The following is a 26,900-nucleotide window of genomic DNA, read 5'->3' as shown; positions in this document are numbered from 1 at the left end:
CTCAGTCATGCTAATATAGTCTCAGGGTACAGCTGCAAGCTAGCTCTGAGACATCTGGCTGTAATGAAAAACTGCATAAAATTTCTCCCAAATGCTGAGTTGATTCAAAATTCTCTAAGAAAGACGCCATCAACTTCACTCAGAGCTCACAGCAATCCACAGTGAAAAAAGACACTCTAGGATCCAATTATGGTCGGCCTATGCTGCTCTGAGGAGCTGATAATATCACAGTGAGTGAATAAATATGTTAAAACTCATCATATGTAAGAGTCAGCGCAAGTTTAATCAGCTAGGGAGACGCTGAACAAGTCTGTGCTGCTTTTCAACTCAACTAACACAACCGCAGACATAAAACTGACTCTTTGGGGTTTGTGTTTTCTTTATAAGTACATTTTACAGTCTGCTGTGATACTTTTGTTTTTTAAAATAGAGTACATTTTCATCTGTCTGTTAATTTTTTTTTATAAAAGCCACTGTGAAGAGTTTTTAGCTAGTCATGAAACAGACTGGGATTAAGACTGATGCTATTTTCATTGCCTGAGGTGAAGCTGTACTGCTTTGACCAGAAGCCAAAATCAGCTCACACTAAAAGTTCCTCACCCAGCTACTTCCTGCTGTAATGTTACTGGTGAAAGTTTTTGCCTTAATATCCCTGTTTTTCTATCTAGTATTATTAAGTAATCTATTTTGTACATTAATCATGATTTCACAATAGCTCGACTCATTTTAAAAACATCTGCTTCCTTGATAATATGTTAACAATGCCTCCAGCACTCACTTGTTTCACTTCATTTAGCCAGACGGACTGGCACAGTTGGAATTGCTGATACATAAACATAAAATCATTTCCTGTAGTTACTTGTAATTGTTAGCATGCTTAAATGCCTGGCTTGGATGTTGACGGTGGCATTCTGCTAGGTAGTGGTGAACACATAAGCATAAGGTTACAGCAGAATGCTATAATTAGTGTTTAGCTCACTTTTTAAGCTGACTTTTTTAGCTCAGTTAGCCATCAGCATTAGCTTTTAGCTTACAGTTTTTCCTAAGTTAGCAGCCAGTACTACCTTTCAGCTCTAAGCTGGTCACCAGCAAAGGCCTTCATTTCACAAGTCTTTCCTAAAGCATTCACAAGCATAACCTTTTGGCTCAAAGTTAGCTGTCAGTATTAACTTCTAGCTTATTTATCCTAAGTAAGCCACCAGCTCTTCTTTTAGCGCTAAGTTAGCCTCCAGCTTTAACTTTTTAGCCCCTAATTTTTTTGTTGGTTAGCTGTCAGCGTTAGCTTTTATTCTACAGTCTTTACTAAGTTTTACTAAGCTTTTCACAAGTATTACCTTATGTTCAAAGTAGCTGCTAGCACTAGCATTTAGCTCGTAGTTTTGTCTAAGTAAGAAACAACTTTTCCCTACGCTTTAAATTAGCTGCCAGGTTAAGCTTTTAGTTAATAGTTTTCTTCAGTTAAATGCCAAGATTACTATATTTGCTCAATGTTAGCCACCATTGAATTTAGCTTCCTGTTTTGCCTAAATGAGCTGCCATCATAACCTCTTAGCTTTAAGTAGTCACAAGCATAAGCTTTTGTCTAGTCTTTCCCAAAGTTGCCACTAGCATTACCTTTGTGCTCAAAGTTAGCCATTAGCAATAGCTTTTACTTCACACTTTTTGCAAAGTTAGCTGCCAACTTTTCCTACAGCTGCCAGTTTTAACTTTTTAGCTCCCATTTTGTTAGTCACCAGTATTCATTTTGAGCCCTTGAGTCCCAGAATTACCTTTAGCGCTAAGTTAGCCAACAGCATTTGCTTTTAGCTTGCAATTTTTCCCAAGTCAGCCACCAGCATTTCCTTTAGCGCTAAGTTAGCCACTAGCGTTGGCTTTAAGCTTTCAGTTTTGCCTTTCTGTAGTCTTCTTGTCTTGATATTTTAAGTTTCATTTCAGTAGGCTTTTAAAGCTCAAAATAAATAAGCACCACAACATTGTATTTTTTTTTTTTTTTTTTTGCACATGATTATAATTATTGCATGCAACCTGGTTTAGATAAAGGGAAACATTTATTTTGTTTTCTTATTTTTTATTTAGTTCAGGGTTAGAGACGTTAGGCTATCACAACAGGAAAGGAAGCTCCTCTTCTCTAATGTGGAATCCTCTTCAGCTCATACATAATTAAAAAGTCTCGACCCAGAACAAACTGCTGAGTTTGCCCATTTATGATTCATGAAATTTGGGGCACTGTTTGGTTTTGGGTTCCACAAATAGACAGAAAACAAGAGTGCAGATGGTTTTCCCGTGAGAATGAGGTTTTCCCTGAATGATTTTTTTGCAGAATGCATCACATTGGAAAAAGTTTGATTTAGATCTCTGATAAAGGGAAAGTCTAACAGCCTCCAGCTTATCCGAAGGAAACTTTTTTAAAAAACACATTTTTACTAATGATCATGCAGCATCCTAATCACACAGTGCACAGAATTTACATTTATACCCAATCCCTCAAAAATAAACACATTTTCCCTCTAAAAAGCATGCCATTCCATAATGCAGTCACTCCAAACTCATGGACAAGGCACAGCAAATTCTTGTATCACGAAGTGTCAAAATGTAAAACTTAACCACCAAAACATACAGTACCTAAACACAGACAACAGAGCCTACATTTATCTATAAGTCCTATGTCATCTACAGAGTCCATCTAATACGTCATGATGGAAATTTTTAAGAAAATGTACTCAAAATCAAAGTGCCTATAATGTGCATTTTAATGATAAAAACTAGTTTTATTGTTAAAAGTAATATGTCATCTGTGCTTTATAATAGATGTCGTTCCCTTAAGCTGACCACAAACTCACAAAAAATGCTTACTTCAGCCACCATTTTCCAATTTTTTTAATGCTTGTCAGCCCTCCTTTTACCGCCCCCATTTTACTAAAGCTTCACAATGTCTATATGTCAGGCAGTGTACCACGGGCATATCAGTTTGTCATTTTCTGCTGTCCAGGCAATAAAGCTAAGATATAACTGCTTAATCAGTGACAGATGGTCTGAGCCCCAAACAGAAGATTAATGAGCCACATGTGCATCCTTGAGGCCTTTCAAAGAAACGAGGCAACCGAGTAATAAAGCCAGCTGATCAATACAGAACGCACCTTAAGGCTTTCATATTTTTTGCTAATATGTTCACCAGGAAAAAAAAAATATCTAGAGGGGTGTTCAAAATTCTGTTTTTTGCATGACACAACTTACTGGCAAGAAGAAGGAAAAAGAGAGAAAGAGAACAGAAGCAGCTTTAGTGCATGTGTTGTGTGTTAATCAATGCCTCTGGAAATACACTGCCTGTTAAAGTATTCACCATCTTGGATTTTTAACCCTTTAGTGGATTTTATAAACCAATCATAGTCAATATGATTTTGCCTTTTTGACCTAAAAAGTACAAAAAAAATCACTTTTTGGATGTCAAAGTGAGAACAGATTTTTACAAAGTAATGTCAATAACATAAAAATATGTAATGTTAAATAAATGACTGCAAGTCTTCAAGTCAGTGTTTAGATGCACCTTTAGCTGTAATCACAGCACTGAATCTGTGTGGATAAGTCTCAGTCAGGCTTGCACATCTGAACACTGCAATTTTACTCCATTCTTCTTTTCAAAACTGTTTAAGCTTTGTGAGGTTGCGCAGTGATCAGACTGGACAGCCCTTTCGAAGTCCGGCCACAAATTCTCCACTGTATTGAGGTCTGGGCTTTGACTCGGCCACTTCAGAACATTCACCTGGTTGTCTTTAAACCATTCCTGTGTAGCCTTCGCTTTACGCCTTAGGTCATTTTCTTGCTGGAAAAGAAATCTTCTTTCAAGCTATAGTTCTGAAAAATGTGTCTTACTCCTTCCATTTCTTGATGATGGATTTGACTGGGGAATATTCAGTGCCTTGGAATATTTGTTTGTATCAATCCACTGTCTTTTACTTTTTCCTTCACCTTTTCTCTGAGTTGCTAGGAGTGTTCTTTTGTCTTCACGGTGTAATGGCAGCCATGAATACAGATTAACCAGTGACTGGACCTTCCAGAAGCAGGCATCTTTATACTACAATCACTTGAGACACATTGGAGATTCCCATTTCACTGATTGTGAGACTACTAGCACCAACTGGCTAGACCACTGTTTAATTCAGTCACTTTAAAGGACTTATCATTACCTGTGTTCACTTTGACATTTAAGTTCTTTTGCCATCATTTTTTTTGTCAAAAAAGCAAAACTGTATTGATGGATTTATAAAATCAATAAAACAATAAAAAAAAACCAAGGGGGTGATACTTTTTATAGGCACTTGTGTTAAAACTAGGGCTGTCAAAATTGACGCGTTAATGCGGATTAGTCCATCATCATGATTAGTCTGATTAAAAATTTGAATGCAATTAACCCATCTACAGCGCAGAAAGACTCAAAATCCCTGAAATGTCTCTGGCAATGCATTATGGGCAGTTTGTCCAAGTAGGGTTACCGTTGAGCAAATTTGAGTTAACGAAAAAAACCAAAAAAGACAGAACAGTTGACCGACATAAGGTATTATGCCCATTCTGCAGGAAGGAGTTTTCTTTTCACTGAAGCACTTCCAGCTTAAAATACCACATTAACACAAAGAATATGTTTGTCAGAGATTGAGTCTGTTTGCTTATGCAAATGAAATTTGATTAATACAGATTAAAAATGAATATTTCATCATGATTAAATTAATCTGATTAAAAATTGTAATCGTTTGACAGCACTAGTTAAAACCACAAAAAACAGGCTTAAAATGTCAAAATGTTACATATAAAATCCTTGAAATTATTCCACCACTCACTTGCCCTTTCTACTCTCTGTTTTCAAAGACAGCAAAAGAAAACCAAATTAGACGACCCATGGAGTCTCATTTCCTTTTTATTTTCATCACGCTGAACAAATCACTGCATAAATTTTTGGCCTCACAGAGAGAGTTCATTTTTTTGCAGGCAACTTGAGAAATGTTCCACTGATTAACCACACGTACTGCAGGAAGTGAGTTCATACTTGTCACAAATTCACAAATTATCAGATACGGCATGAACCACGGTTTTGTTAATGTCTGGAGATTTGTTATCACGCAACAAAGTTGAAACTGGATGCATTTCCAAGCATCACTACAAACAGAGCCTCGTAGTCTCCATGTGTTTGTGTCTCTTTTAAATGGCTCTCTGAAATACAACTTTAAACGTTTATAAAAAAAGATTGGAAATTTCAATACTAAGTGTTTCTTAAACCAATCAATAAACATTTAATTTGAAGAAAGCATCTGCCTGTGGAGTCTGTGGTAAAGCTGTCTGACATTAAATCAGTGTTGTCAGGATTAAAGAAGCTTAATGTGCTGCCCTCTCCCCAGAGAAAGTGAATAGAGCAGATTCATTCTCTGTTCAGTGTGATAATGCAACACCTCCAGCATTTCACTTCCTTGAACTCTTCTTCAACTGTCTGAATACTTCCTTGAAGTAAATCATTAAAACCCAAGCCATGAATTTCTTATGCTGAGATTATGCACCCTGGATGGCAAACTGAAAGGAAATGCTGCAATTGCATCGCAGTTTCAGTGTGGTTTTACGGGCTGTTATGTGGTTTAGAGTTTTAAGGTGTTTTTTAATCCCCCGTCTTTTTCATGTGTTACTAACACTAAATGAAAAAGCAGCTGAAGCTTCACTCCAGGAGTCATTTTGGGAGTCAAACTTTGTAGAAAACTGAGTTTTTCCCTCATTAGTTTTGGGGATAAAGCTAGGAAGACTTCAGAAAGGACCACAGAAGCTCAAATGAATAAAAAGTTTCCAAAGTAATGGGATAAACAACATGAATAACAGTATGGTAATGCGTCTGTCACTTTCAAGTTAACAGGGACGATAAATACCATAAAAACTTCAAATAAAGGCTCATTTCAATTTACATTGGAGTCTGCTACAGCAGCATGCTTCACAAATAAAGGCAGGTCTCATTTAGAGGCCCCTGTGCATTCACAACTTCATTATATGTCCTTGAAAGACAGAATGATGCCAGTATGCAAACCAGTGTGAGAATTATAGTTAATGATAAGCTTGTGGGTCATGATTACATGTGCATCCACAGAATGTGAGCACAACCTCTGCAGAGTCTCCTGTATGATGATTTGAATAAAGACTAAGGAAATTTAAACCTCAGTGAGTGACTAGAGGAGTGGGGAGGATTTTACTGCTTGTGCTGGCAGTAGATATGAAAGTAAATATTGATGTTTTAAAATCAAATGTTTGATTTTACCTCCATAATATATGCTTTAAGCAGCTTAAGACATTCAGATGTGTTTGCACTGCTCTGTGGGCCAGCACAGCACTTGTTAGTGATTCAATTAACAGAGATTCCCACAGTGCAGCAGGTTGGTACAGATATGGCGTCTTAAGATGCAAGATCAAATTAGTGGCTTGTAATTTGATTTTTGGCGATTTTGAATATTCTTTTTGTATATTATGATTTATAAATTATTCTGTTTATTACTGACGCCACCCTAAATGAAACTAAGTACAAGTTCAGTCAGGAAGACAGTTCCTTATGTATTCATACATATTGCTCACTTTCAGTCTGACTCTGCCCATCCCTGTTCTGGTGATCAGTTAATTGTGGCTGTTTACTCTTTCAGCACAGCTCCAGATGTTCGCAGTCTGGGTCCAGACCTTTCCAATCTGGATCCAGTTTTCAGCTTTCAGATCTCCAGTGCCTAGATCTCCAGGTTTAGGCTTAGGGTTAGGGTTAGTCCATGTCAGGTCTTCTGTGTCTGGGTCCAGATCTTGAGCGTGCAGGTCCATATCTTCTGTGTCCAGGACCAGCTCTTGAGTGTCTAGATCCTCAGTGTCCAGTGGCTGGGTCCAGATCTTCAGTGTAAGGTTCAAGATCTTCAGTGTACAGATCATCTGTGTCCAAGTCCAGGCCTTCAGTTGTCATATTTTCCATATGTCCAGGTCAGGTCTCCAGTGTCTCTGGGCCCAGCCCTTCAGTGTCAAGATTTTCAGTGTAAAGGTTGAGATCTTCAGGATTGAGATCTTCAGTATCCATGTTCAGATCCTCGGTTTCCAGATCTTCAGCATCCGTATTTTCTATATGTCCAGGCCAGGTCTTAAGTGTCTAGGCCTGATCTTCACTGTCCGAATCTTTGTTGTAAGGGTTTAGATCTTCAGTGCCCAGATCCTCAGTGACCTGGTCCCAATCTTCAGGACCCAGATTATCTATATGTCTTCATTGTCTCCAGGTCCAGACCTTCAGTTTCCAGGTCTTCAGTGTATCTTCAGTGTCCAGATCTCCGGTGTTTATGTCTAGATCTACAGTTTCCGTATCTTTAGTGCCCGAATTTTGTATCTGTCCAGAACAGATCATCCATGTCTGAGATTTACCTTCACCGTCAAAATCCTCATTGTGGGGGCTAGGATCTTCTGTGCCCAGATCTTCATTTACCTTGCCAAGATCTTCAGTGACCTAGTCTAAGTCTTTAGCGCCAGATCTTCTTTATGTTCAAATTAGGTCTTTAGCGTCTGGTTTCAGATGGGTCTTCAGCCACCTGGTCCAGATCTTCAGTTTCCAGATCTTCAGTGTCCATATTTTCTCTATGTCTTCAGTGTCCCTGGGTCCCGACCTTTAGTTTCCAGATCTTCAGTGCAGGGTTAAGATCTTTAGTTTCCAGATCTTAAATTTGCAGATCTCTAGTGTCTGTATTTTCTATATATCCAGGTCAGGTCTTCAGTGTCTTGGCCCAGCCTTCACCGCCTGAATCTTCCTTGGAAGGGTTAAGATCTTCAGGGCCCAGATCTTCAGTCACCTGGTCCAAATCTTCAGAGCCAGATTTTTTATATGTCTGGGTTTGGTCTTCAGTGTCTGGGCCAAGACCTTTGGTATAGAGATCTTCAGTGACCCGGTCCAGATCTTCATTTTGCTACCTTGTATCAAGTCCTGCGTCCTTCTTCACTACTAGTGTCTAGACTCAATAAAGGGGGGTATCTATGTTGCTGTTGGTCTCACTGCCCCTTTGAATACACAAAAACATTAAATTGGAGTCTTCTCGCTAAACTGACTCAGCTAGAGTTAGGATCATTTCATAGACTAAAGACAATTAAAGCCCCAGTTGTTAGTTAATGTTTTACAATACCACTGCCCCATTTGTTTGTTAACTATGACAGTAAGCTGAGTTTAGGGTCTGATGCTCAATAAATAGCTAACTTGGCTCTCCTGGATCCAATAAAAACCTATGATAATCAGTATACAATTTTAATTAGTGGTCTTTTGATATTCTGGTTGGCATTTTCCCCTGTCAGGTCTAGTTTTTCTGCAAAGCTAACTTGTAGCATCATATTTAGGAACTACAACTGACAGCGATAACAACTCTGACATCTTGAAAAGAAACCATGCAAGTATTTATCCTGAAATGTCATCTTTTCCATTTTTTATGTAGATATTTGTTCACACCCTCTAAGATATCATTAAGACCTGACATTTATTGATATGATACATATACATTTATTGGTCAGGCAGCATTTATTAACATTTTGACTGACCCATAAATACCTTTAAGTCGCAGTAGTTGCAAACATCATGACAGTAATGGTGCTTTTCATAGGTCAGTTATGTCGCTTATAGTCCACAGTCCCTGCTCCCTGATTTACACTGGCTGTAAACAGCCCCATGTAAATGTTGACACCGAGTTAATTGCCTCGGCATCACAAATCACCCTTTGCTGTATCAATTAAATCTCAGTTACCCCTTGGAGCCAGTGTTAGCTAGTGGCAGAATGATCTATATTATACCAGCTGAGCCTCCTGTTGCGTGGCCTTGAGGTTAAATTCAGCGATCAAATTTGAAGTGCTTTCAACTTCCCCTATATTGAAAGGACTATAAATATGTGCCTGCCTTTTGTCACCCTTTGACTTCCCTTTTCCAAATGGATAATTGCATAGGCAGTGTGTTAGATTTATCTTCCAAAAGACAGACAGAATATTTATTGTGTTCAGGCTACTAGGAATGTTCAGTCAAATGAGCATTTCACACAAGACAGAACTGCAGGTCTCAGGAGGGTCTTCTTGGAGCTAATGAGGGGATCCCGGAGAGGATTATGGGAATCCAAATCAATTCAAACTGCAACAGCAAATAAAAGAAATATCCTGTATTTATTTGCAGATGTAGGTCAAAGCAGCAATCCCATAAATCTGCATTGTAGCCAGAGGCACTGCTTGTCAACAGCCTAGGCAGGCAAATGCCTGGAGCCCCAGGCCAATAGATGGAGAGGGTTGGGGGGGGGGTGATGAAGGCTGACAAACTTTAAACCACAGCAGTGGCATGAAATGTGCAATGTTTGCAGTTATATTCATACGCCTCCGTAAGCAGCTCCTACCTACTGCAATCACCCTTTTTGTGCTGTTAAATGTCACATGCATTATTCCTGCAAAATCCTAAGTTTGGCAATCAAAGTCACAGAAGGAAAAGGAAGATTAATTATCTGCTTCAGATGGATAAAAGGATAAAAGAAGAGGAAAAGTGGAAAGGAAGACAGCAGTAAGTGGAGTATGATAACGATTTAATGATGATTAAACAAAACAGTAAATGTCTGAATGTCTCTGGTCTTCCCTTAGCTATGGGACACAGACGCTTGAATTACTGAAGTGACATTACATCACGTTTACCCATCTTAACCGGCGCAAAATTTGAATTAGTGCCCTCCAAATTCACAAGGTGCCCTTTTGAGTAACCTCTGAATAGACAAAATGTCATAAGGTTTCATCTTTGGTGCCCTCTAAGTGGACAAAAATTGGCTTAGTGCTCTCTGAGCTGACAAAATTTGACAAAATGTCCTCTTAATTGCTCTCTATGTGGACATTTTGCTCTCTTGGTGCCCTTCAAGTACACAAAATAATGACACATTGCCCTCTAAATACACTAAATTAGACTTCCTAAGTGGGCAAAATTTTACAAAGAACCCATGTTAGTGCCCTCCAAATAGACACAATTATACAAATCGCCCTTTCCGATCCTCTCTATTTGAAAAAAAAAAAGCTTAGTGTTTTCTCAGTGGATATATGACAGTGTCTCTGGGCTGCCTTTAAGTGGACGATACATTATATGATATATTGCCCCCCATGCTGCCTCTCCGGTGGAAAATAAGGGATAAAGTACCCTAGATGGTTGTCGTCCAGTGGGCAGCGTGTCCTCTCAGTGGACATAACCTCATGTCTACAAGTGGAGAAAATGCACTTGAGTGCTTTAAGCTTGTATGGTGTTTATTTTCATTGACATCCTCCCTTGTGAGTCTTTACTAGATCAAAGGTTAAATGGTTTTTAATTCCTTGCCTGTTTCTACAGATGTGTAGTATGTGTCATCATGATAAAAATGTCAAATCAACCAGGGTTTCTAACCATTTCACGATAAATGATTGACAATTTTCTGAACCATGGTGCCTGACTGTACACAGCAGGTGTCCTTGTTGTCATTTTCGCCCCTGCCCATCAAATATCCTTTGCCAGCCACTGGTTGGTTCGACCCAAAGAAGTGTAGGTGTAGGATTAAAAAACCTTATGGTGATGAATGTTGATTGGAGAGAGCCCATGATTTTTTTTCCTTCAGGCCCCTTTAGACTCTAGAATTGCCAGTGGTTATAGGAGGGGTAGACCGGACCCTCAGACACCATTATTACCTTAATTATGTCATACACATATGATGGTGCAGACCATGAGTGCAGTTTGATTTCATTTCACAGCTTTATTGGCTCTGATGGAAACACATTTTCCTTTGAAGTTTAAATCAAACAAACATGATAGAGGTGATGATGCTGATCACGGCAGACCGACACACGTCATTTTTTTTTTTTTTTTTTTTTTTTTTTTACCCCTCCTGAGAGATGACGAATACGAACGGCTGGACGTGGAAATCAGTCTCGGAGGAAGAGGAGGAGGGGAAACCACTGGCTGTGACAGTGACAGTTGCTTCACTCTTCGGCTTTCTCTCCCCCCCCCCTCTCTTTCTCTCTCGCTCTCCTTCCCCCCACTTTCTCGCCTCAGCTTCATCATCATCATCATCATCACCCTCAGCAACAGCAGCTTCTCAAGCCTCGCCAGAAGTGGAAGAACCAGCGTCCATCGACAGCGTGGGGAGCAAATAAGCAGTAAGAGGCGCTCCACTCGAAGAGGAAGATGGGGAAATGGCAGATGAGGGGATGTGAAGACGAAGAAATGCATCGAGATATTTATTTATGATACGAAAAAAAAGCTTTATGCATCATCAGGAACTATTCAAAGAACAAACGGTAAGCTGGAATTCTGTTTCCTCCTTTCTGTTTTTCGCTGCAATCGACCAATTTCATGCAAACACATTGTGTTCATTGATAACGATTTTAAAAAATTTAGACCGGTAAAACATCAAAAACATCACTTAAATATTAAATAAACTGGATTTTATACATGTACATATCTAAATTTCGCAGTTTTACTGAAAATCTACAAGATTTTTCATGTCGTATTCCTGGAAATCCTTTTCAAACGTCTTTTTTAGTCATGAAAATTAAAGCCTTCTTCAAAACTGGCACAAAGTAGTCACAGCATTGATTTTTGTCATGCTTTCAGACTAAAAGAAATGACCAAACGCCTCATTTAATAAGGGTTTCCCCCTACTACAGGGTCTATTACTCTAAATCAAGTTATATTAATGTGCATTTGCAAAAAGGAGGAGCAACCGCATATGAGAGGCAGGAAGCCTAATAAGAGAGTCTATCTGCCCCCTTGTGGTTTACATCCATGCTGTGTTTTAAGGGAATTGGTCGACTTAATCTAATGTGGTGATGAAGATCTTTAGTGGATTAACTTTCAACAGGATTTGTCCCTTTAAGCACAGATTTTTAGATTTTAGAACAACACTTGAAAGTCAACCCCTTCATTGCCCTTATAAGGAAGATTTAAAAAATCTCAAAAAGGACCTTTCTAACTATCCAACAGCGTTTAACCCTTTCCTGCACTCACTTTAGACACTCCACGTTTTACCATTTTCTGCTGTGCCACTCCATCCCTCTCACAAGTGGCCCACATTCATGTATTGTCCCCTGTGTGGTTTCCTGTTATGTAATTTCATCCCCATCAGACTGCATCAGCCTCACAGTGTTTGCTACTCGGCTTATATGAGCTTGCATGGGATATATATAGAAGTAACACAATACAAGTGTTCTGTAAGGCTACAAGGCAGGGGAGAAAGGTAAGTGAGAGGGGTGATAAGTGTGTGTTTTGACGGTGTGCATCCAAGTGTGTGTCTGGGGTGGATGCTGTGAAAATAAGGCTGTAAATATGTATCTCAGAGAGGCTGTTTTGGCTCATTAGGGGGAAAATGACATCAAATATTTGAGTGTAATTTTAGCACTAAACACTGCACCATTTCTGTTTCCATTTCAGATTCTGACTCATAAAGAAACATGGATGTATCCTCATCCTCACTGCAGTACGGATCAAAAAAGCGGGTTAAGATCCACCCAGACACAGTGACAGTGAAATATGCTACCCACTTCCCCCAGCCTGGGGATGAGGGCTACGATGATGCGCCCTCTTTCGAGGACTTTGGCGCCTTCGCTGAAGCCAACGTGGGAAAGAGACTGGTGTCAGACAGCAAAGGCGGCAGGACTTTCTTTGGCACCATGGAGACCCAGCCTAAGCAGCCAAGTGCGCAAAGAGACAAGGGGGTTGGGGGTCAGCTGGCCAGCTTTGGTGAGGCGAATGTCTTGGCCTCTAGGGTGACCTGGATGGCGTTGTTTGGGGCAGCGGTGGCTCACGGATGTGTGGCATTGATCACCCGTCTAGCAGCCGACCGCTCTAAAGTGCCCTCCTTGGAGCTGCTCTTCATTCGCTCTGTGATCCAAGTGCTGTCCATCCTGGTGGTTCTCTACTACCGGGAAGGCCCCTTTGGCCCTAAGGGTTACCGGCTGCGGCTCTTCTTCTATGGTGTGTGCAATGTTATCTCCATCACCTGCGCCTACACCTCTTTCGCCATAGTTCCACCAAGTAATGGCACCATCATGTGGCGTGCATCAACCACAGTTTTCAGTGCAGTTCTGGCCTTCCTGCTGCTGGATGAGAGGCTGGGCTATACAGACGTAGTCACCGTTGTGGGAAGCGTGTTCGGACTGTGCCTGGTGATGGTGCCAAACATAGCGGATGAAGAGAAGTCAAGGTTGGGGTTTTGGAAGGAGGCGTTTGGCTACACAATGACAGTGATGGCTGGTTTGACGGCCGCCCTCTCCATGATCGTTTACAGAGCCATCAAGGAGCGTGTCAGCATGTGGACGGCTCTCTTTACGTTTGGCTGGACGGGCACCGTGTGGGGGGCCTCCACCATGTTTATCATGCAGGAGCCCATCATCCCGCTGGATGGGGAGACCTGGGGCTATTTAATTGGGATCTGTATCTGCTCCACTGTGGCGTTCCTCGGAGTCTACTATGCTCTAAACAAGTTTCATCCAGCCTTAGTTAGCACCGTGCAGCATCTAGAAATCGTGGTCGCCATGTTCCTCCAACTTATCGTTCTGAGGATGATCCCATCTGTCTATGATGTCATTGGAGGTCTGGTCATCATGGTCAGTGTGTTCACGCTCACAGGAGTCAAGCTGTACAGGGTGAGCAGGGCCATCCGGCAGGATTACCAAGAGATCCTGGACTCTCCCATCAAATGAGTCCGGATATGTTGGTGTGCTTGTTTACAATGTTGCTTGGTTGTGCAATTTAAAGAATGTCTGGATCTTCATCTGAGGATTTTGTATCGTTGTGTTGTGGGAAGAGTGCCAGTTTGTGTAACTCATGTCTTAATATTTGTGTGTGAAATAAAAGACTAATGTATTATGGTGACTGTTTCTACCTGTTAGTACTGTTTTAATGTTACAATGTGGCAGAATGCCTCCAAAAGAAAAACACTTCAGTTCTGTGATTTATTTTGCTCGAGCACAGCAGCTTTTATCATTTTTACTTCAATGAGATCTGCTGTCACACTGCCACATTTGTCACAATGTATAAATGTCAGCCCAGGCATCATTCGTACGGCATTCAAGGAATGAAAGAATAAAAAAATACCACCCATGTTCCATCAATGCTTCATTAGCTTTAATCTCTTGCTTGCAGAGAAGGTGTACTTTCTTTAAATGCCTTTAAAGACAAACAAGGATGGGTTTATGTGCTGCCATATAGGGACAATCTTATGCAGTATACTGGGATTGTATTTGTTGATAGTTAAAAATACATTTTAAGAGAGAATCTCATATTTTCTTTGCTTCCCTAGTTGCAGCTTGATACTTAACACTAGTGACTACATCCCTGGACGGTGCTTCTGTTTACTTTCAGACGCATATCAGACTAATGCCCTGAGGCAGGTGCTCTGTATTGAATTAAAGTCCTCTTTAACAACAACAGACCATCAGCTTTTTTTTGTAGCAGCCCTGCTTCCCTTCCCTGTGCCTAAAAAAGCTAAGACAGACTCCCCTGGGGCAAAGCATAACAGTAGTGGGTCGAAATACAGTGGTAATAATGATGCAGAGCAAATGCGCCGCATGCCAAGTGGATGTTTCACTAACAGCCCAGCAGGTGGCATTCACAATCCACTTCAACTCTCATGGTGTCAGCAGAAGTCTAAATTATTCTCTCACAATCATGAGGTCAGCCATTTCCAGCTAAGAGCTATTCTATTTTTGTTATTTCATCAAAGAGCATCCCAATTTAATGCAGTCTGTGTTATGGGAACAGGAGCAGCAGATCAGAAAACAAACAATTGTTTGCACATTACAAGTCTTTTAAATTTATGACACCTAGTTGATTGCTCAATAGATTATTACAGCGACAGAAAATAAAAGGTATTGGGGTTAACCAAACTCAGAGAAGTGGTTCTGTCTGGTGACAATCCACAGCCAATAACAAGAGCGATATTCAGGTATAAAGCGCAAGCTGCAATCATTTTCAACCAAGAAACCATACCCATCATAACCACATTATGTGAAATTATTTTAAATAGGAGGCACATTCTCTCTCCTGTGTATTGTTTTATTAATGGTTGAAAGCTCAAACATATTTTTCAAATTAAAAAAGATGAATAAACTGATGCAAAGAGAGATCACTGTCTATTATATGTGTTGAATTACAGTGCTGTTTACAAAAGGGGTTTTGGGTGCAGAGAAGAGAATACATGCAGGGTAGGCCCATCTGTTTGAGCAGGAAACAGACTGCATCCTGCAGAGTGCTACAACCTTCCAAATTACTCTGCAACTCAATACACCGCAGACGTGTTTATTAGAAGTAGCACAATATCCCAGGAGGGGGCTCAATGCAATTTAATGATGAGTTATTGTATGTTTGTGTGTAAGAGCTGTTGCACAGTAAAAATGACTGGGCAGTTTCATGAAAGCTTTAGAAACACGTGGCCTTTAGAATATGTAATGTTCACCAACCTTTTCAGCTCTTAGGGCCTCATGCACAACATACTGACATTTTCATTCAACATTCAAGCTTTTAATTAGGGAAAGACGCTTCTTTCACGTTATCAAATTCCCAGTTTGTTTAAATAAAGTTTTTTTTTTTTTTTGGTTCAAACATGGTCACACGTTTGCCACATTCAAGGATTAGAAAGCCTTTAAATCACCTTCTTTTGAAATAGCTGATCATGAGCTGTATTAACAGGAAATGACATGTAAAGCATACTTATAACACAGTATGGCAGTGTGTTTTTTTCCCTTTAAACAGGTTTTTATTTAAGCAGTCATTCACTTCTCAGCCCCATGAGGCGTAAAACATCATGAATGTCCATGGGGAATCGAAACATCAGCAGCTGCAGCATGATTGACTGACAATGCCATTATCCAATCATAAGAGAGCCGAGTTTTACGCAGCCAATTGGACGCGAGAAGGCGGGATCTAGTGTCTGAGGAGCTTGTGGAGCTACTGCTAGCTAGCCTAGCCGTGCTGCTGAGCAATGACATGCTTTGATATAGAAATGCTATTCCAACGGGGCACAGCGTCTCATCAGCTAGGCTAGCCTGTTGGAGTGGAAAATTAACTGGCTGCTAACTGCGAGTCTGGATATCATTAGTGTGCACCCAGCTGTAGTTTATGTGACGGTCCTTCACGCTGAATATTCACCTAACGGAGACGAGAAGAGGTGGCCATCAGCTATCGGGTAAGACGTGGTATGACTGAGCATATGAATCTGAGCTGCCACTGACGGTGAAGCTTTCTGATACAAGCTGCCGCACTAACGTTTCTCATGAGAGCTACAGGCTAGCTGCTGCTATCCTTGAATTCACCGAGTAACGTTACAAGTCACGTCGGCTAACAGCTAACTGTTAACCCAGACAAAAACCAGTCTGTCGCCTTGCCAACATGGCCAACATACTGTTACCCAGCTGGCTAACGGTTAGTTTGGCTCTAATCGAGACATTTGTCACCTTTTTTTTTCTGGATTTTATCAGCCAGGTCGCTAAGTTGGATAGATAGCGTGACAGCGTGTCACACTTAAGTTACTAGATAAAATCTTAGATAAAACTGCAGCACAACCAGTTAATGGGGTTCACTTAATTTCGTGCATTGCACCACGTTAATGCTTTTATTACTGGGAGTGAAAATGGCCTTAACGGTTGTTTCTGTCAACACTGCATCCTCAAATTTCAGGCAGTGCCGTCTCTTTGTGCTTTTATTGGTCTTTTTATATAGCACTGGCAAATACTTAAGTTGTTGGGTTTTCCTTTATTCCACTTTGCTCATGGTCCCTTAACATCAATGTAGTTAAGCTAGACAAGTGACTTTGATTTACCACTTGTAAATGGCCTCTTGATTGCATACTAATGTAGCATTGTTTTGCTGCATCAGGGACAGTTTTAACTATAACCTCAACAATCCGAGATGATTGTTGGGATTGCATGACGGTTAAACAAACATTGAAGATTATTTGTTTAAAGCAGTAATGTAATACAACCAGGAATGGTGAGATTTATCGTGATTAATGAAGATCCACAGTTAGTAAACTACTTTTTTTCTAAATGTGTTTATTCTCATGCTTTATTGGGCCTTTTAGCACCCTTTGATTAAGCCATGTCAGTGTCTCCCTGCAGCAACAGAGGTAAAGTAAGTCCACCACTGCCCCATTCCTCTTTAAAAACTCAGAGACAGCTCAGTGGACAAGTTAAAAGTCATATTCACATTGTATTTCCTTAACATCCATAACAAGTTCCGTTTTCTATGATTAAGTTCATATTATAATCCATCCAATCAGGATTTACCCTTAGGTTGGGACAGTAGAAGATCCAAATCATTACATAAAAACCATTTTGGTTGCAAGAAGTGTCATTTTAAAATGGGACAGAATGGATGCAATTAATTTTCCGATCAACTACAGAAATCCTGAGATTAACTGCAATAAAAAATGTAATCTTTTGACAGCCCTAAATAAAACGTGTATAACAGCAGCACACACAGGAGAAGCTTGCATCATTTTAAGTTGATGCTCCAAAGCGGTGTTTCTCAACTGGTGGGTCTGGACCCAAAAGTGGGTCGCGATGGTAGTAGACATACAGTACATCCATACATTTTTTTAAAGCTTTTCCTGTGATGACAAGTATATTTCAGTCATTTTCTCAAATTTCAATTTATTAATATCTTTATTTCTCAGATAAAGAAGTTTATTTCCTCAAGATAGGATATTCCTCAAGAAATTACCACATAATCACGCTGTTTCTGTAAATGGAGTAAAATAAAATGTATACATGCCTGCCCCTTTGTAATAATGGGCTTTGTTAACATGTTTGATTGATCCTGTCTCTTTGTTAAATCATGTTTCCTCAATTTTAGGATCCAAATTGTAATTTTTTTTAATGAAATAAATTTGAGGTGGTGATGAGTCTTGATTCCAGACCAGTTGAGAACCACTGCTCTAAAGCAGCTTTGGAAACTAACACCTGCATACAAGTTGGAAAAAATGTCTGAAGTTTCATCTGCCAGTTATAGATAGGCAAATGTGCTGTGTCAGTGAAACACTGTCTGTTTTTGAATCATCTCCTTTTTCTCTGATTATCTCCTAACATTTGTTTCTACCTCACACAGTCAAAGCCAGACTAAATGTCATGCTTCAGCAGCACAATAGATGATAAGGCTTTGTAATCGTTGGCAAGCTCTCGCTGGCTTGTGCTTGTTACAAAAACCTTATCTAGGTGCTTTGAAGCAAACAGAACATCAATATGTTTGGTGTGTTTTATCATCCAATTTATGTGGCTGGTTAAATGTGGATGATTTAAGGGGTTAGCATATGTGCCTGGGAGGGGGGGTCTTTTGCAGCTGCTGAATCGTACAGTTTCTGTAATTATTGTCACACTGACAGACCTCTTCACAGTCTCTCATTAAGGTTTCAGGAAGGTGAGAGGGGGGAGAGACATTTGGTCTGCTCTCAGAGGAAGAAGAGAGACAATTTGCTCAAAGAAAGATGGTGGAAGGAGACCTGCCTTTTGGCAGAATTGACTTGGAGGCTTATGCATTCCTCTTGGGCATAGACGGCACTTTGTAAGACGTGTACTATTAGGAAACATAAAGAGAACATGCAGCAGCCAGATAACCAGCTCATGCTTAGGATGCCAATGCCTTCACTAATCAGCTATGCATGTTGTAATTGCAGCGATATGGCCCTATTTTTCTTCTTCTGTGTCCTATTTATAGCTCCTGTTGACTCAGATAACCTCTCACATGGTCTTTTTTCATATTACAGTGTAGACTTATGGATATGCAGGGATGAGTTGAGATCTTTGCTTTGCCTCTTCCTCAGTGCTTGGCTGTGTGTTAACAGTGGCCTCAAGCAGCCAAATCTGTCGCTACAGCCTAGGGGAAAATACCAACTGTGCATTTTCATCATGGCCAAAAAGTTGATGCAGCTGAAAATGTCCCTGGTCAAGTACATGCACAGGAATTGATTAGGATGGTTTAGGTTGAAGTATAGAAAGAATGGATTTTTTTCTGTATTTTTATCTCTGTTATTTCAGTTATTGCATTCACACCTTTCAATTTCCTTATTTTCTTTCAGGGCTTTCGATTTGTTAATTCTGACATATTTCCCTTTGAATTCCCATGCTGCTAGAATGTTTGAGAGTCCATAACAAATGTGCTCTCTATATTCTAACCAACTGAAAATGGGATTTAGCTCTTTGCCAGTATACACAGAACAGGAGTGAAGAAAGGAAGAATGACACCTCATATTATGTTTGATACTTTTATCAGGTTGAGCTGAAACCAAAGCAAATCCATTCTAAGGCAAAGCCGTCAAGTACCACACAACCAACAATGGGACATCTTCTCTCCCACTTCTGTAAAACTTACCATTGTGGTCAAAGAGGCTGCTATCATTTCTCATTTAGAGTGAGTGGTTTGACTTCCTCATAATGTGGAAAACAAGTATGAAGTTTCAGTGTTTTTCTCTATTAGTTCATTTTGGTTGGGGGTTTCACTCTGGGTTTTTTAGTGTGAAAATGAGGATGTGTGAACTTGCTAATGACAGCAGTCCTGTCTTTCATGACAACTTTACTTTAAGAGACTGTTGGATGCCATCGAAACCCCTCTGATAACTTTAAACCAGTTGTGTGGGCATACATTTTGATGGTTACTCATGGAAAATCATTGTAACCTTCTTATATCTTTTTATTACAAAACAGCATTGACAACCATAGAACAACATTTGTAAGTAATTTGGCCTTCACAGCTTGTATTATCTCAACTGGACTTATTTACACATTTTATAGATCAGCTGATTGATAATTGTGGTGATCTTTTTTCATTGAGACGATAAACGTGGAGCATCTGATCAATATCTGCTAACAGTTCCATTGAGGTTCCTGTCATGTTCATTGTTCATTGATGTTCATGTCTTGAGCAATGAATAAACATTGTAGAAAGCAGATTTAAAAGATCTGTCCCTCTTTTGTGGACGGTGGTAGGTGGAGGCTGAATTCCTTCCTTAAAAAGTAAATGTTCATCATTTAAGCTTATGAGCTCATTACCAAGCTATCCTATTTGCTTGCAGAGGTGTGGTAGATGACGACAACTCACAGGTGGTTTTCTTTTTTCTAGAGAAACATGATATTATCGGCATACCGGTATCAGCAGATGTAAGCTTATAATGTTAATTAATGTATTTGTATAAAATTTCAGCAGATATTTACAACTAGCGTTGTCCCGATCAGCATTTTTAGCCTCCGATCACAATCTGAAATTTTGATATTGAATATTTACTGATACCGAGTCCCGATCCGATACTCATAATGACCTAGATTAGAGTTTCAGTTGTTTTTGTTTGCAAAGATAACTGAAGTAAACTGAATAACTACTAGATATTAGGGCTGAACGATTTGCAAAAATAATCTAACTGTGATTTTTTTCCCCCAAATTTTGTGATTGCGATTTAAAATGCTATTATTCTTTGATTTATCTTATGTATTTTTCAACAATTTTTTGATAATTCCATAAATAAGACCATGTGTATTGAAAACAATGAAATTATTTCCGAAGCAATTAATCCATTGTAGCATGAATCTGAATATGGGGGTGCAACAAGCTTTAAGCTATAAAGGAGGCAGCTGGGGTGGGGGAGGTGAGGCTGGCTACCAGCTGAGGTATGACTTTAGTGAAGTAACACTAGGCTTCATCAGTTTTAGATGGAATGAGCTAGCTATTTTTGTTCATATTGCAAATGTGATGTCATTTGCTATTTTTAGGGCATTATCAGTTTTATGTCTCATTCTGATTAAGAAAAACAAACATAGAACACAAAAAGGAGGATTTTTGTAAACCATTCTAAAAAAAAAATTGACACTTGAATGTTTGCATAGTGTGCATAAAATCTCTGCTTCTGCTGCAAAAATGATTTATTAAACTTTTTTTTGACACATTTCAAGTTAAAGAAATATTTCAACTTCTTTGGAAATTGCAGCCGGCCATATTGCGATTTAATCCAACTTGGGATTAATTGCCCAGCCCTACTAGATATCTGAAACTTATTCCATTTAAGTCAGTACAGCCAACGTTGTTAAAAACATAAAATCACATTTCTGCTCAGAATGGTGTAATAGCTCTGTTCGCTTTAATCATTTGTCAAAAAAAAAAAAAATAAATAAAGTTACATTTTCACTTAGTGCAGTGTTTGAATTAAAGCAGACAATCAAAAATCCACTTAAAAATGGTCAAAACAGCTGACAGACCTGAGCAGTCGGAAAAAGTGAACCCAGATAACCTCAGTTCCACTCAATTCAATAATTGAATTTGAAATATTAAAATTCCACTTAGAAGTGATAATTAACTTGACTATATTAGTCACAAAAACAAAAACTGAACTAAAATAAATGAATTAAAAACATCCTAACTCCACGTTAAAGTGGTGTAAACAATTTGACTTGAATAGGATTAAAAACATATGAATCATGCAGATTTAAAGGAATAATCCTATTAAAATGTAGCAGCTTAATCTGAGACATGAACCAAAACATTAACACTGCGATAAAACCCAAATATCAAATACAAGGCACTCTTGTTATTACAGAGCAATTTCTAAAGTGCAACTGGAGCTGTTACATCGCTTTTTCCTCCCTCCTTTAATTTCTTTACCCACTTTTACTTTAAAATGAAGTGTAGCTTTTTGTTTTGGAAAACCAGCATTCTCGATTGCCTGCTTACATGCTCTGCTGTGTGAGACCCACGAAACTGGTGTGCATGAAATACTGCACGCTTTAACTCAAAGGTGGAGGACTCAGCAGTGACATGGGGCTAACATCAGAGCTCTAAACATCTGTAGTGAAGCTAACGGCAGGGAAGCTGCTTTTAAACTCTAGTATGCTATAATGTACTTTGTTGTACAGCTCCGGCAAAGCAGTGTCAGTAATGTACTGTCAAGACTGAAGGGCATAGCGTGGGGGTCTAAAAGCTCAAGAAGACGACAAAAACTCAAATTCTCCACCATGGAGATGGGATGGTTGTTCAAAGCGATGAATTTGACCACTTTTCTCTTATCTTTTTTGCCTTATTGCTCTCTCGAGGGTACTTGTCTTTCCTTTTAAAGTCCAGAGGTTGTTGCTTCGGTGAAGCTGCCTGTTGCTATAGTGAAGTCACCGTATTCCGCTGCATGTTTAGTTCGGAGATGACGGATCAAATTTAACATGCATGAATAATAATATGAAGTACTATTAAATGCATGTTTGAATCATGGCTAGAAAAGACAAACTATATGTAAGCAGTGGTATTTAGTAAATGAGGATTAGTAGTTTAAACTTGAAAATGTACTTGCAATCTTTACATTTATGTCTTTCACTTGAATTAAAGAAAAAAATACAGTAAATTTATTCAGTTATTAAAGTAAAAAAAAAAAAAAAAGTATAAAATCTCGCCTTGTCTCGTACTTGTAAGCCTAAATCTGGTCTTGTGAGCAAAGTGTCGCGACACACCCCTAACCAATAGTATTGTGGAGTTTTAAGCAGGACCAAGAGACCTGCAGATGAAGTTTTCTTTGTGTATTCATATTTCTTAAACTTGAAAGTGTATGCTAAGGACTGAAGGTTGTTTCTTTGTTCATCCCCACACTTTGAAAGTATGTTAAAGGACCTAAGTCTGCACAACATTTATATATCCTTATCTATAGGTATTAGCTAAAAATAAATTTGGAGATGTTGGCATATCAGATACCTGCAAAAATACATTATGGTGCATCCCTTAAAAACTTATTAAAAAAACATCCAGTAGAATATTGTGACACTTGAGTGAATTAATTTTTTTTTAATTTATTCCCACTTCTACTTAGTACCAACTTAGCAAAGCCAGTGGATGGATTCTGTGTCTGTCGTTAGGCAGATCCATTTTCCAAAGCTAATTCTAAAACTTGTGCCCTTTCTGAGAGTGAATCATCATAATTTGAAGAGAACATAGCAGAAGGTATGGGTCGGGTTTAGTTTGGTTGCAGGCCAGTAAACAATGGTGGCCCATAAAGAGACTAGTTTGGATGCAGCTAGAGGCAGTTATATCAGAACTGGACATTTCTTTGTTAAAACATAGTAAAGACTGAGGCGCAGATGGCCTAGTGGTTTAAGACACGCCCCATGTACGCAGACGGCTGGGTTCAAGTTTGTTTTCAACAGCATACAGGCAAGTCAACATATTGTCTTGACCTATTTTTACATAAAGCTCACTAAACTACGCAGATAAAACGATCCCATCAACAGCCACTATGCCCCTGATCTCTCTGAGCTCGTAATAACTACAGGATCAACTTTCACAGAAATCACTGGAGGGTAATGCCGCTACTATAATCAAGTACCTCAAACGACCCAACTTAAAAAAATCCCGAAATATCCATTTAAAAGAGAGCAAAGAATGAATCTGAAAGCTTTGTGTTGGTGGCAAAGATGTTACCATTTGGCTCTACTAATAGTGAAGAATGATAGCAGCACCCTGTCAAGTGAACGTTGTGTAGTTTACTCCCTGGGGTTGCACATGCCTGCTTTGTCACGTTTTGTTACTCTGATTGGTCCATAATGAATATGACAGACAGAACCTTTGTCAAGTCATTTTCTAAGATTCTTTTGAAAGGTTCTGCCCTTCCAAACAGGCTGTGGACATTTGCCCAGATGATTATGAAATGTATCCCATGAAATGAATGTGTGAAATAGTCTATCTGGCATTCAAGGTTAATTTATGACACTTTTGGCTTATCTTCTAACAGCATTTTGGAAATCTGTCCGCAGATGTGAGACCTGTAGACTGACCAAATGATAGGCATGTGTGTCAACTTAATATGTGTGTCAAGATTGTTGCTTGAGTTTCTTTTTTTCCAAACAGATATTAAAGAAATATTTCTTAATTTCAGCACCACTGAAATAAATGTAATAAGCCCACATTCACAGCTATAGAACATTTCTACCTGTAGGTATGTAATCATGTAAGGCAGTGCTCTGAAACAACTCCCAGTTTGTCCAAGCACAGTCCTCATGTTTGGGCCTTTTCCTGCGAGGCTTTTTTCTTGCCTTTTCTCTCCTATCACATATCTCGTTGATTTGTGTAGATTTTCGTGGCATCCCAGTGCAACCTGGAATGCCTTCTGCATTCAGGATGCTCACACACAAGTTCCAACACGTGTCCCTCCCAGAGGTCCCAAGCGGCTTGTTTAGTCCTATTGTGACAGCACCCTGGGGCTCATATTCACCAGGATGTACGAAAACCAAGAGGAAGTTAGTGTATCCATTTCACCTCCCTGACACAGACTGTCTGGGATTATTATCCCGCGGTTTACAAATGATGTGCTATTTTGACTGCAACAATAATTTTTTCCAGAAGGCTGCCGTTACAGCGGGGTTTACAGCTCCATTTCACTGCATTGACTGAATTAGATTTGATTCTGATCATCCTTTACTGACTCCTTAATGCTACAATAGAATGACACCACCCACAACCAAACCACAGGCAGATTTATTGTACAGTAGCACTCCATGTGAGGAGTCCTCCTGCTTTGTAAACTTGGTTTAGTCATCAGGAAATCCCCAGGAACTCTGAGGTAACTTAAAGGTTCATTTTGCTGTTGCCTTGATCCCAAATTGCTTGGATGTGGCTGCTGTTGGACTTGGTAGCTTTAAGCAAAAAAGGCCACCCAGAACAACTGTCAACTCCTGCTAGCTGCAGGGTGTGGATGCGGATGTGTAGGCTTTCTCATGTAGGTGGGGTCTGAGGGAATTGATCCGTTCTACCTTAGAAGTATTATGTTCTGGTGCGTATTTGCTTACAGGAGAGGGTTCAGGCTGAAAGACTGAAATAAGATAATGTGTATCGTGTTTACGCTCAATTTTGTTCCTCAAATGCAGGGGTCTTATCTCTAAATTTAGCCCCTCCAGTAAGACTGTAGCTCAAGGAAAGTCATGTGACACAGTGTATTTCAGGCATGTTTTGATCAGTCATTCCAGCAATGATACAGATCACTGACTAACTGTATTTTGATTTTTTCCCCTCATTTTAATCAAGCAGCTGTTCTGTGTAGACATCACTTTGTTTCATGTTTGTTTCTTCCCTCTTTAGTTTGGGCCCATCTCAGCATTCTGCAAAATAGGGAACCAGAGACATTTTAACGGCATTTGTCAGACCACAGACCAAAAATGCAGCTAAACTTGGGTTTTTTATTTAATGCTGTATGCTTCTGTGTTCTGTTGAGATGTGCTCTGTTGAAAAGTACACCCATATTGTAAAATGACAGGAGAGGCTTTTTATATCTCCATCATGAATGTTACTAGAACAAAATATTAAATTAACTCACTACTCACTCCATATCCAAATGTGGAAGAATTTGTTGTTCTGTTACTAAACATTTATGGGGGAAGCGTAACTTGATGGATAATAATCCCTTCCAAAACAGAATCCCTTTAACACACCACTACTTACTGCATTTGCATTACAAGGAAACAGGAAACATGCTTTAATACTCTATATTAAACATTTTGTTTATTTTAGAGGACACATATCTTGACAAATAAATAACCGCTATTAAGTTTTGCTCCCTGTTTTGCACTTAGTATTGTATGCCACATGATAGCACTATCTCTTTGTGTAAAATTCAGTCTCACATCTCTGATTTCACAATATGCTATGGTATTGCAGGAGGGGATATGCTATCATGATAAAGAGGGAAGTGAAAATAGGAAGTGAGAGCGCTTTTGAGCAATAAATGTGAACTAAGAAATTATAATCAGCTTTTATTGCTTTGGTTTCTAATGTCCTTAAACCCTAAAATAGTTCATACCATATCAGCGATGTTAAAAAGGCACACCGTTTACACATTAAAATCTAAAAATACTCTACAGTCAGCGTGTCCAAATGGTGCAGCTCATCTCGCTCATACAGAAGGTTCCTCTGTTAGATTTCATTCCACCCCCACTCTAGTCAAAGCTTGACAGTTTTTCATGAGGAATTTTTAAGAAGATAGAAATTACTGATTTGCCATAACAGCATCACAGTGATGTTGTGACAGTGCAGTGTTGGTACACAGTGTTGGTGCAGGTATACAGGCGGTCATGACACAGATCTCTGAGCGCAGGTACAGACTGATGAACTTGTGAGTCTGCTGTCAGTAGCTGTGTGTCTGCACTCCAGATTGCAAAGAATTTCTAGGACTTCATTGACTGACCTGGGAGATTGGCAGATCAACAACAGGCTCTATGTTTTAAGTCCCTCTCTTTCTCGTGTTTTCTGACTTTATGCATCCCCTGTTCTCTCCAGCCCCCGTGTATGCATACAGTTTGAGTTATATGTTTGATTATTTTTCATTTAATAATAATGTCTTGATTACACCGTTTCAATAAAAAGGCTTTGACTCTTTCAAGTAGAGTTTGGCGATATTGCCTAAAACTAATATTGCAGTATTTTAGGCAATATAGCAGTACACCATATATTAGGGCTGAAACGATCCCTCGAATTATTTAGGTGATTCGATTTAAAACAATTCCTTGAAGCAAATTATCTGCCTCAAAGCTTTGCTTAAATCAGTCCTGTATCCATATACACCCATGCTGTAAGACATCGCACCGGGTGTTGCTATTTATGTGGCACAATGCACTCGTTTTCGCTGTTACTATAACGTAGCATGCAGAATTTGAGAAGTGAAAATCACGTGGTAAGAGAAGTTAATGCAGTGATGTTAACAGGCAGTGCCCTGCTTTTTATGCATCCACTGCCCATGGCTTCATGGCAGATATGGCACTATGCCTGCACTGGTGAACCTATGCAGATCTCCGAGTTTACATGTTGCCTGCATGACTCGCTGGTGTGAGACAGGAAATTCATAAACTTCTCTGATTGACCCGACAGTTTCACAGAACACTTTCAGGCTTCACAA

General features: G+C 39.4%; 2 protein-coding genes across 3 annotated transcripts in view; both read left to right on the top strand.

Annotated features, from left to right (window-relative positions):
• The first annotated feature begins 11,081 nt into the window (after positions 1-11,081).
• slc35g2b (solute carrier family 35 member G2b) lies at positions 11,082-14,321 on the top strand. The gene is made up of 2 exons (XM_041814397.1): positions 11,082-11,301; positions 12,434-14,321. Exon 2 carries the CDS (start codon positions 12,454-12,456, stop codon positions 13,702-13,704), a length of 1,251 nt encoding a protein of 416 aa, XP_041670331.1. The 5' UTR covers positions 11,082-11,301; positions 12,434-12,453; the 3' UTR covers positions 13,705-14,321.
• A 1,627-nt stretch (positions 14,322-15,948) lies between these two features.
• nck1b (NCK adaptor protein 1b) overlaps positions 15,949-26,900 on the top strand; it is a 54,888-nt gene continuing 43,936 nt past the window's right edge. For both annotated transcript variants that reach the window (XM_041814105.1, XM_041814104.1), the window contains exon 1: positions 15,949-16,187. The gene's annotated coding sequence lies outside the window, so the exon portion shown is untranslated. The remainder of the gene's footprint in view (positions 16,188-26,900) is intronic.

Source organism: Cheilinus undulatus, linkage group 19, assembly GCF_018320785.1.
Source record: "Cheilinus undulatus linkage group 19, ASM1832078v1, whole genome shotgun sequence".
Lineage (NCBI taxonomy): Eukaryota > Metazoa > Chordata > Actinopteri > Labriformes > Labridae > Cheilinus > Cheilinus undulatus.
The sequence above is the reverse complement of the archived record's forward strand: the minus strand, read 5'-3'. Positions and strand labels throughout refer to the sequence as shown.

Excerpts from the sequence above, each read along its gene's own strand:
- slc35g2b (XM_041814397.1), top strand. The coding sequence starts at position 12,454 with ATGGATGTATCCTCATCCTCACTGCAGTACGGATCAAAAAAGCGGGTT.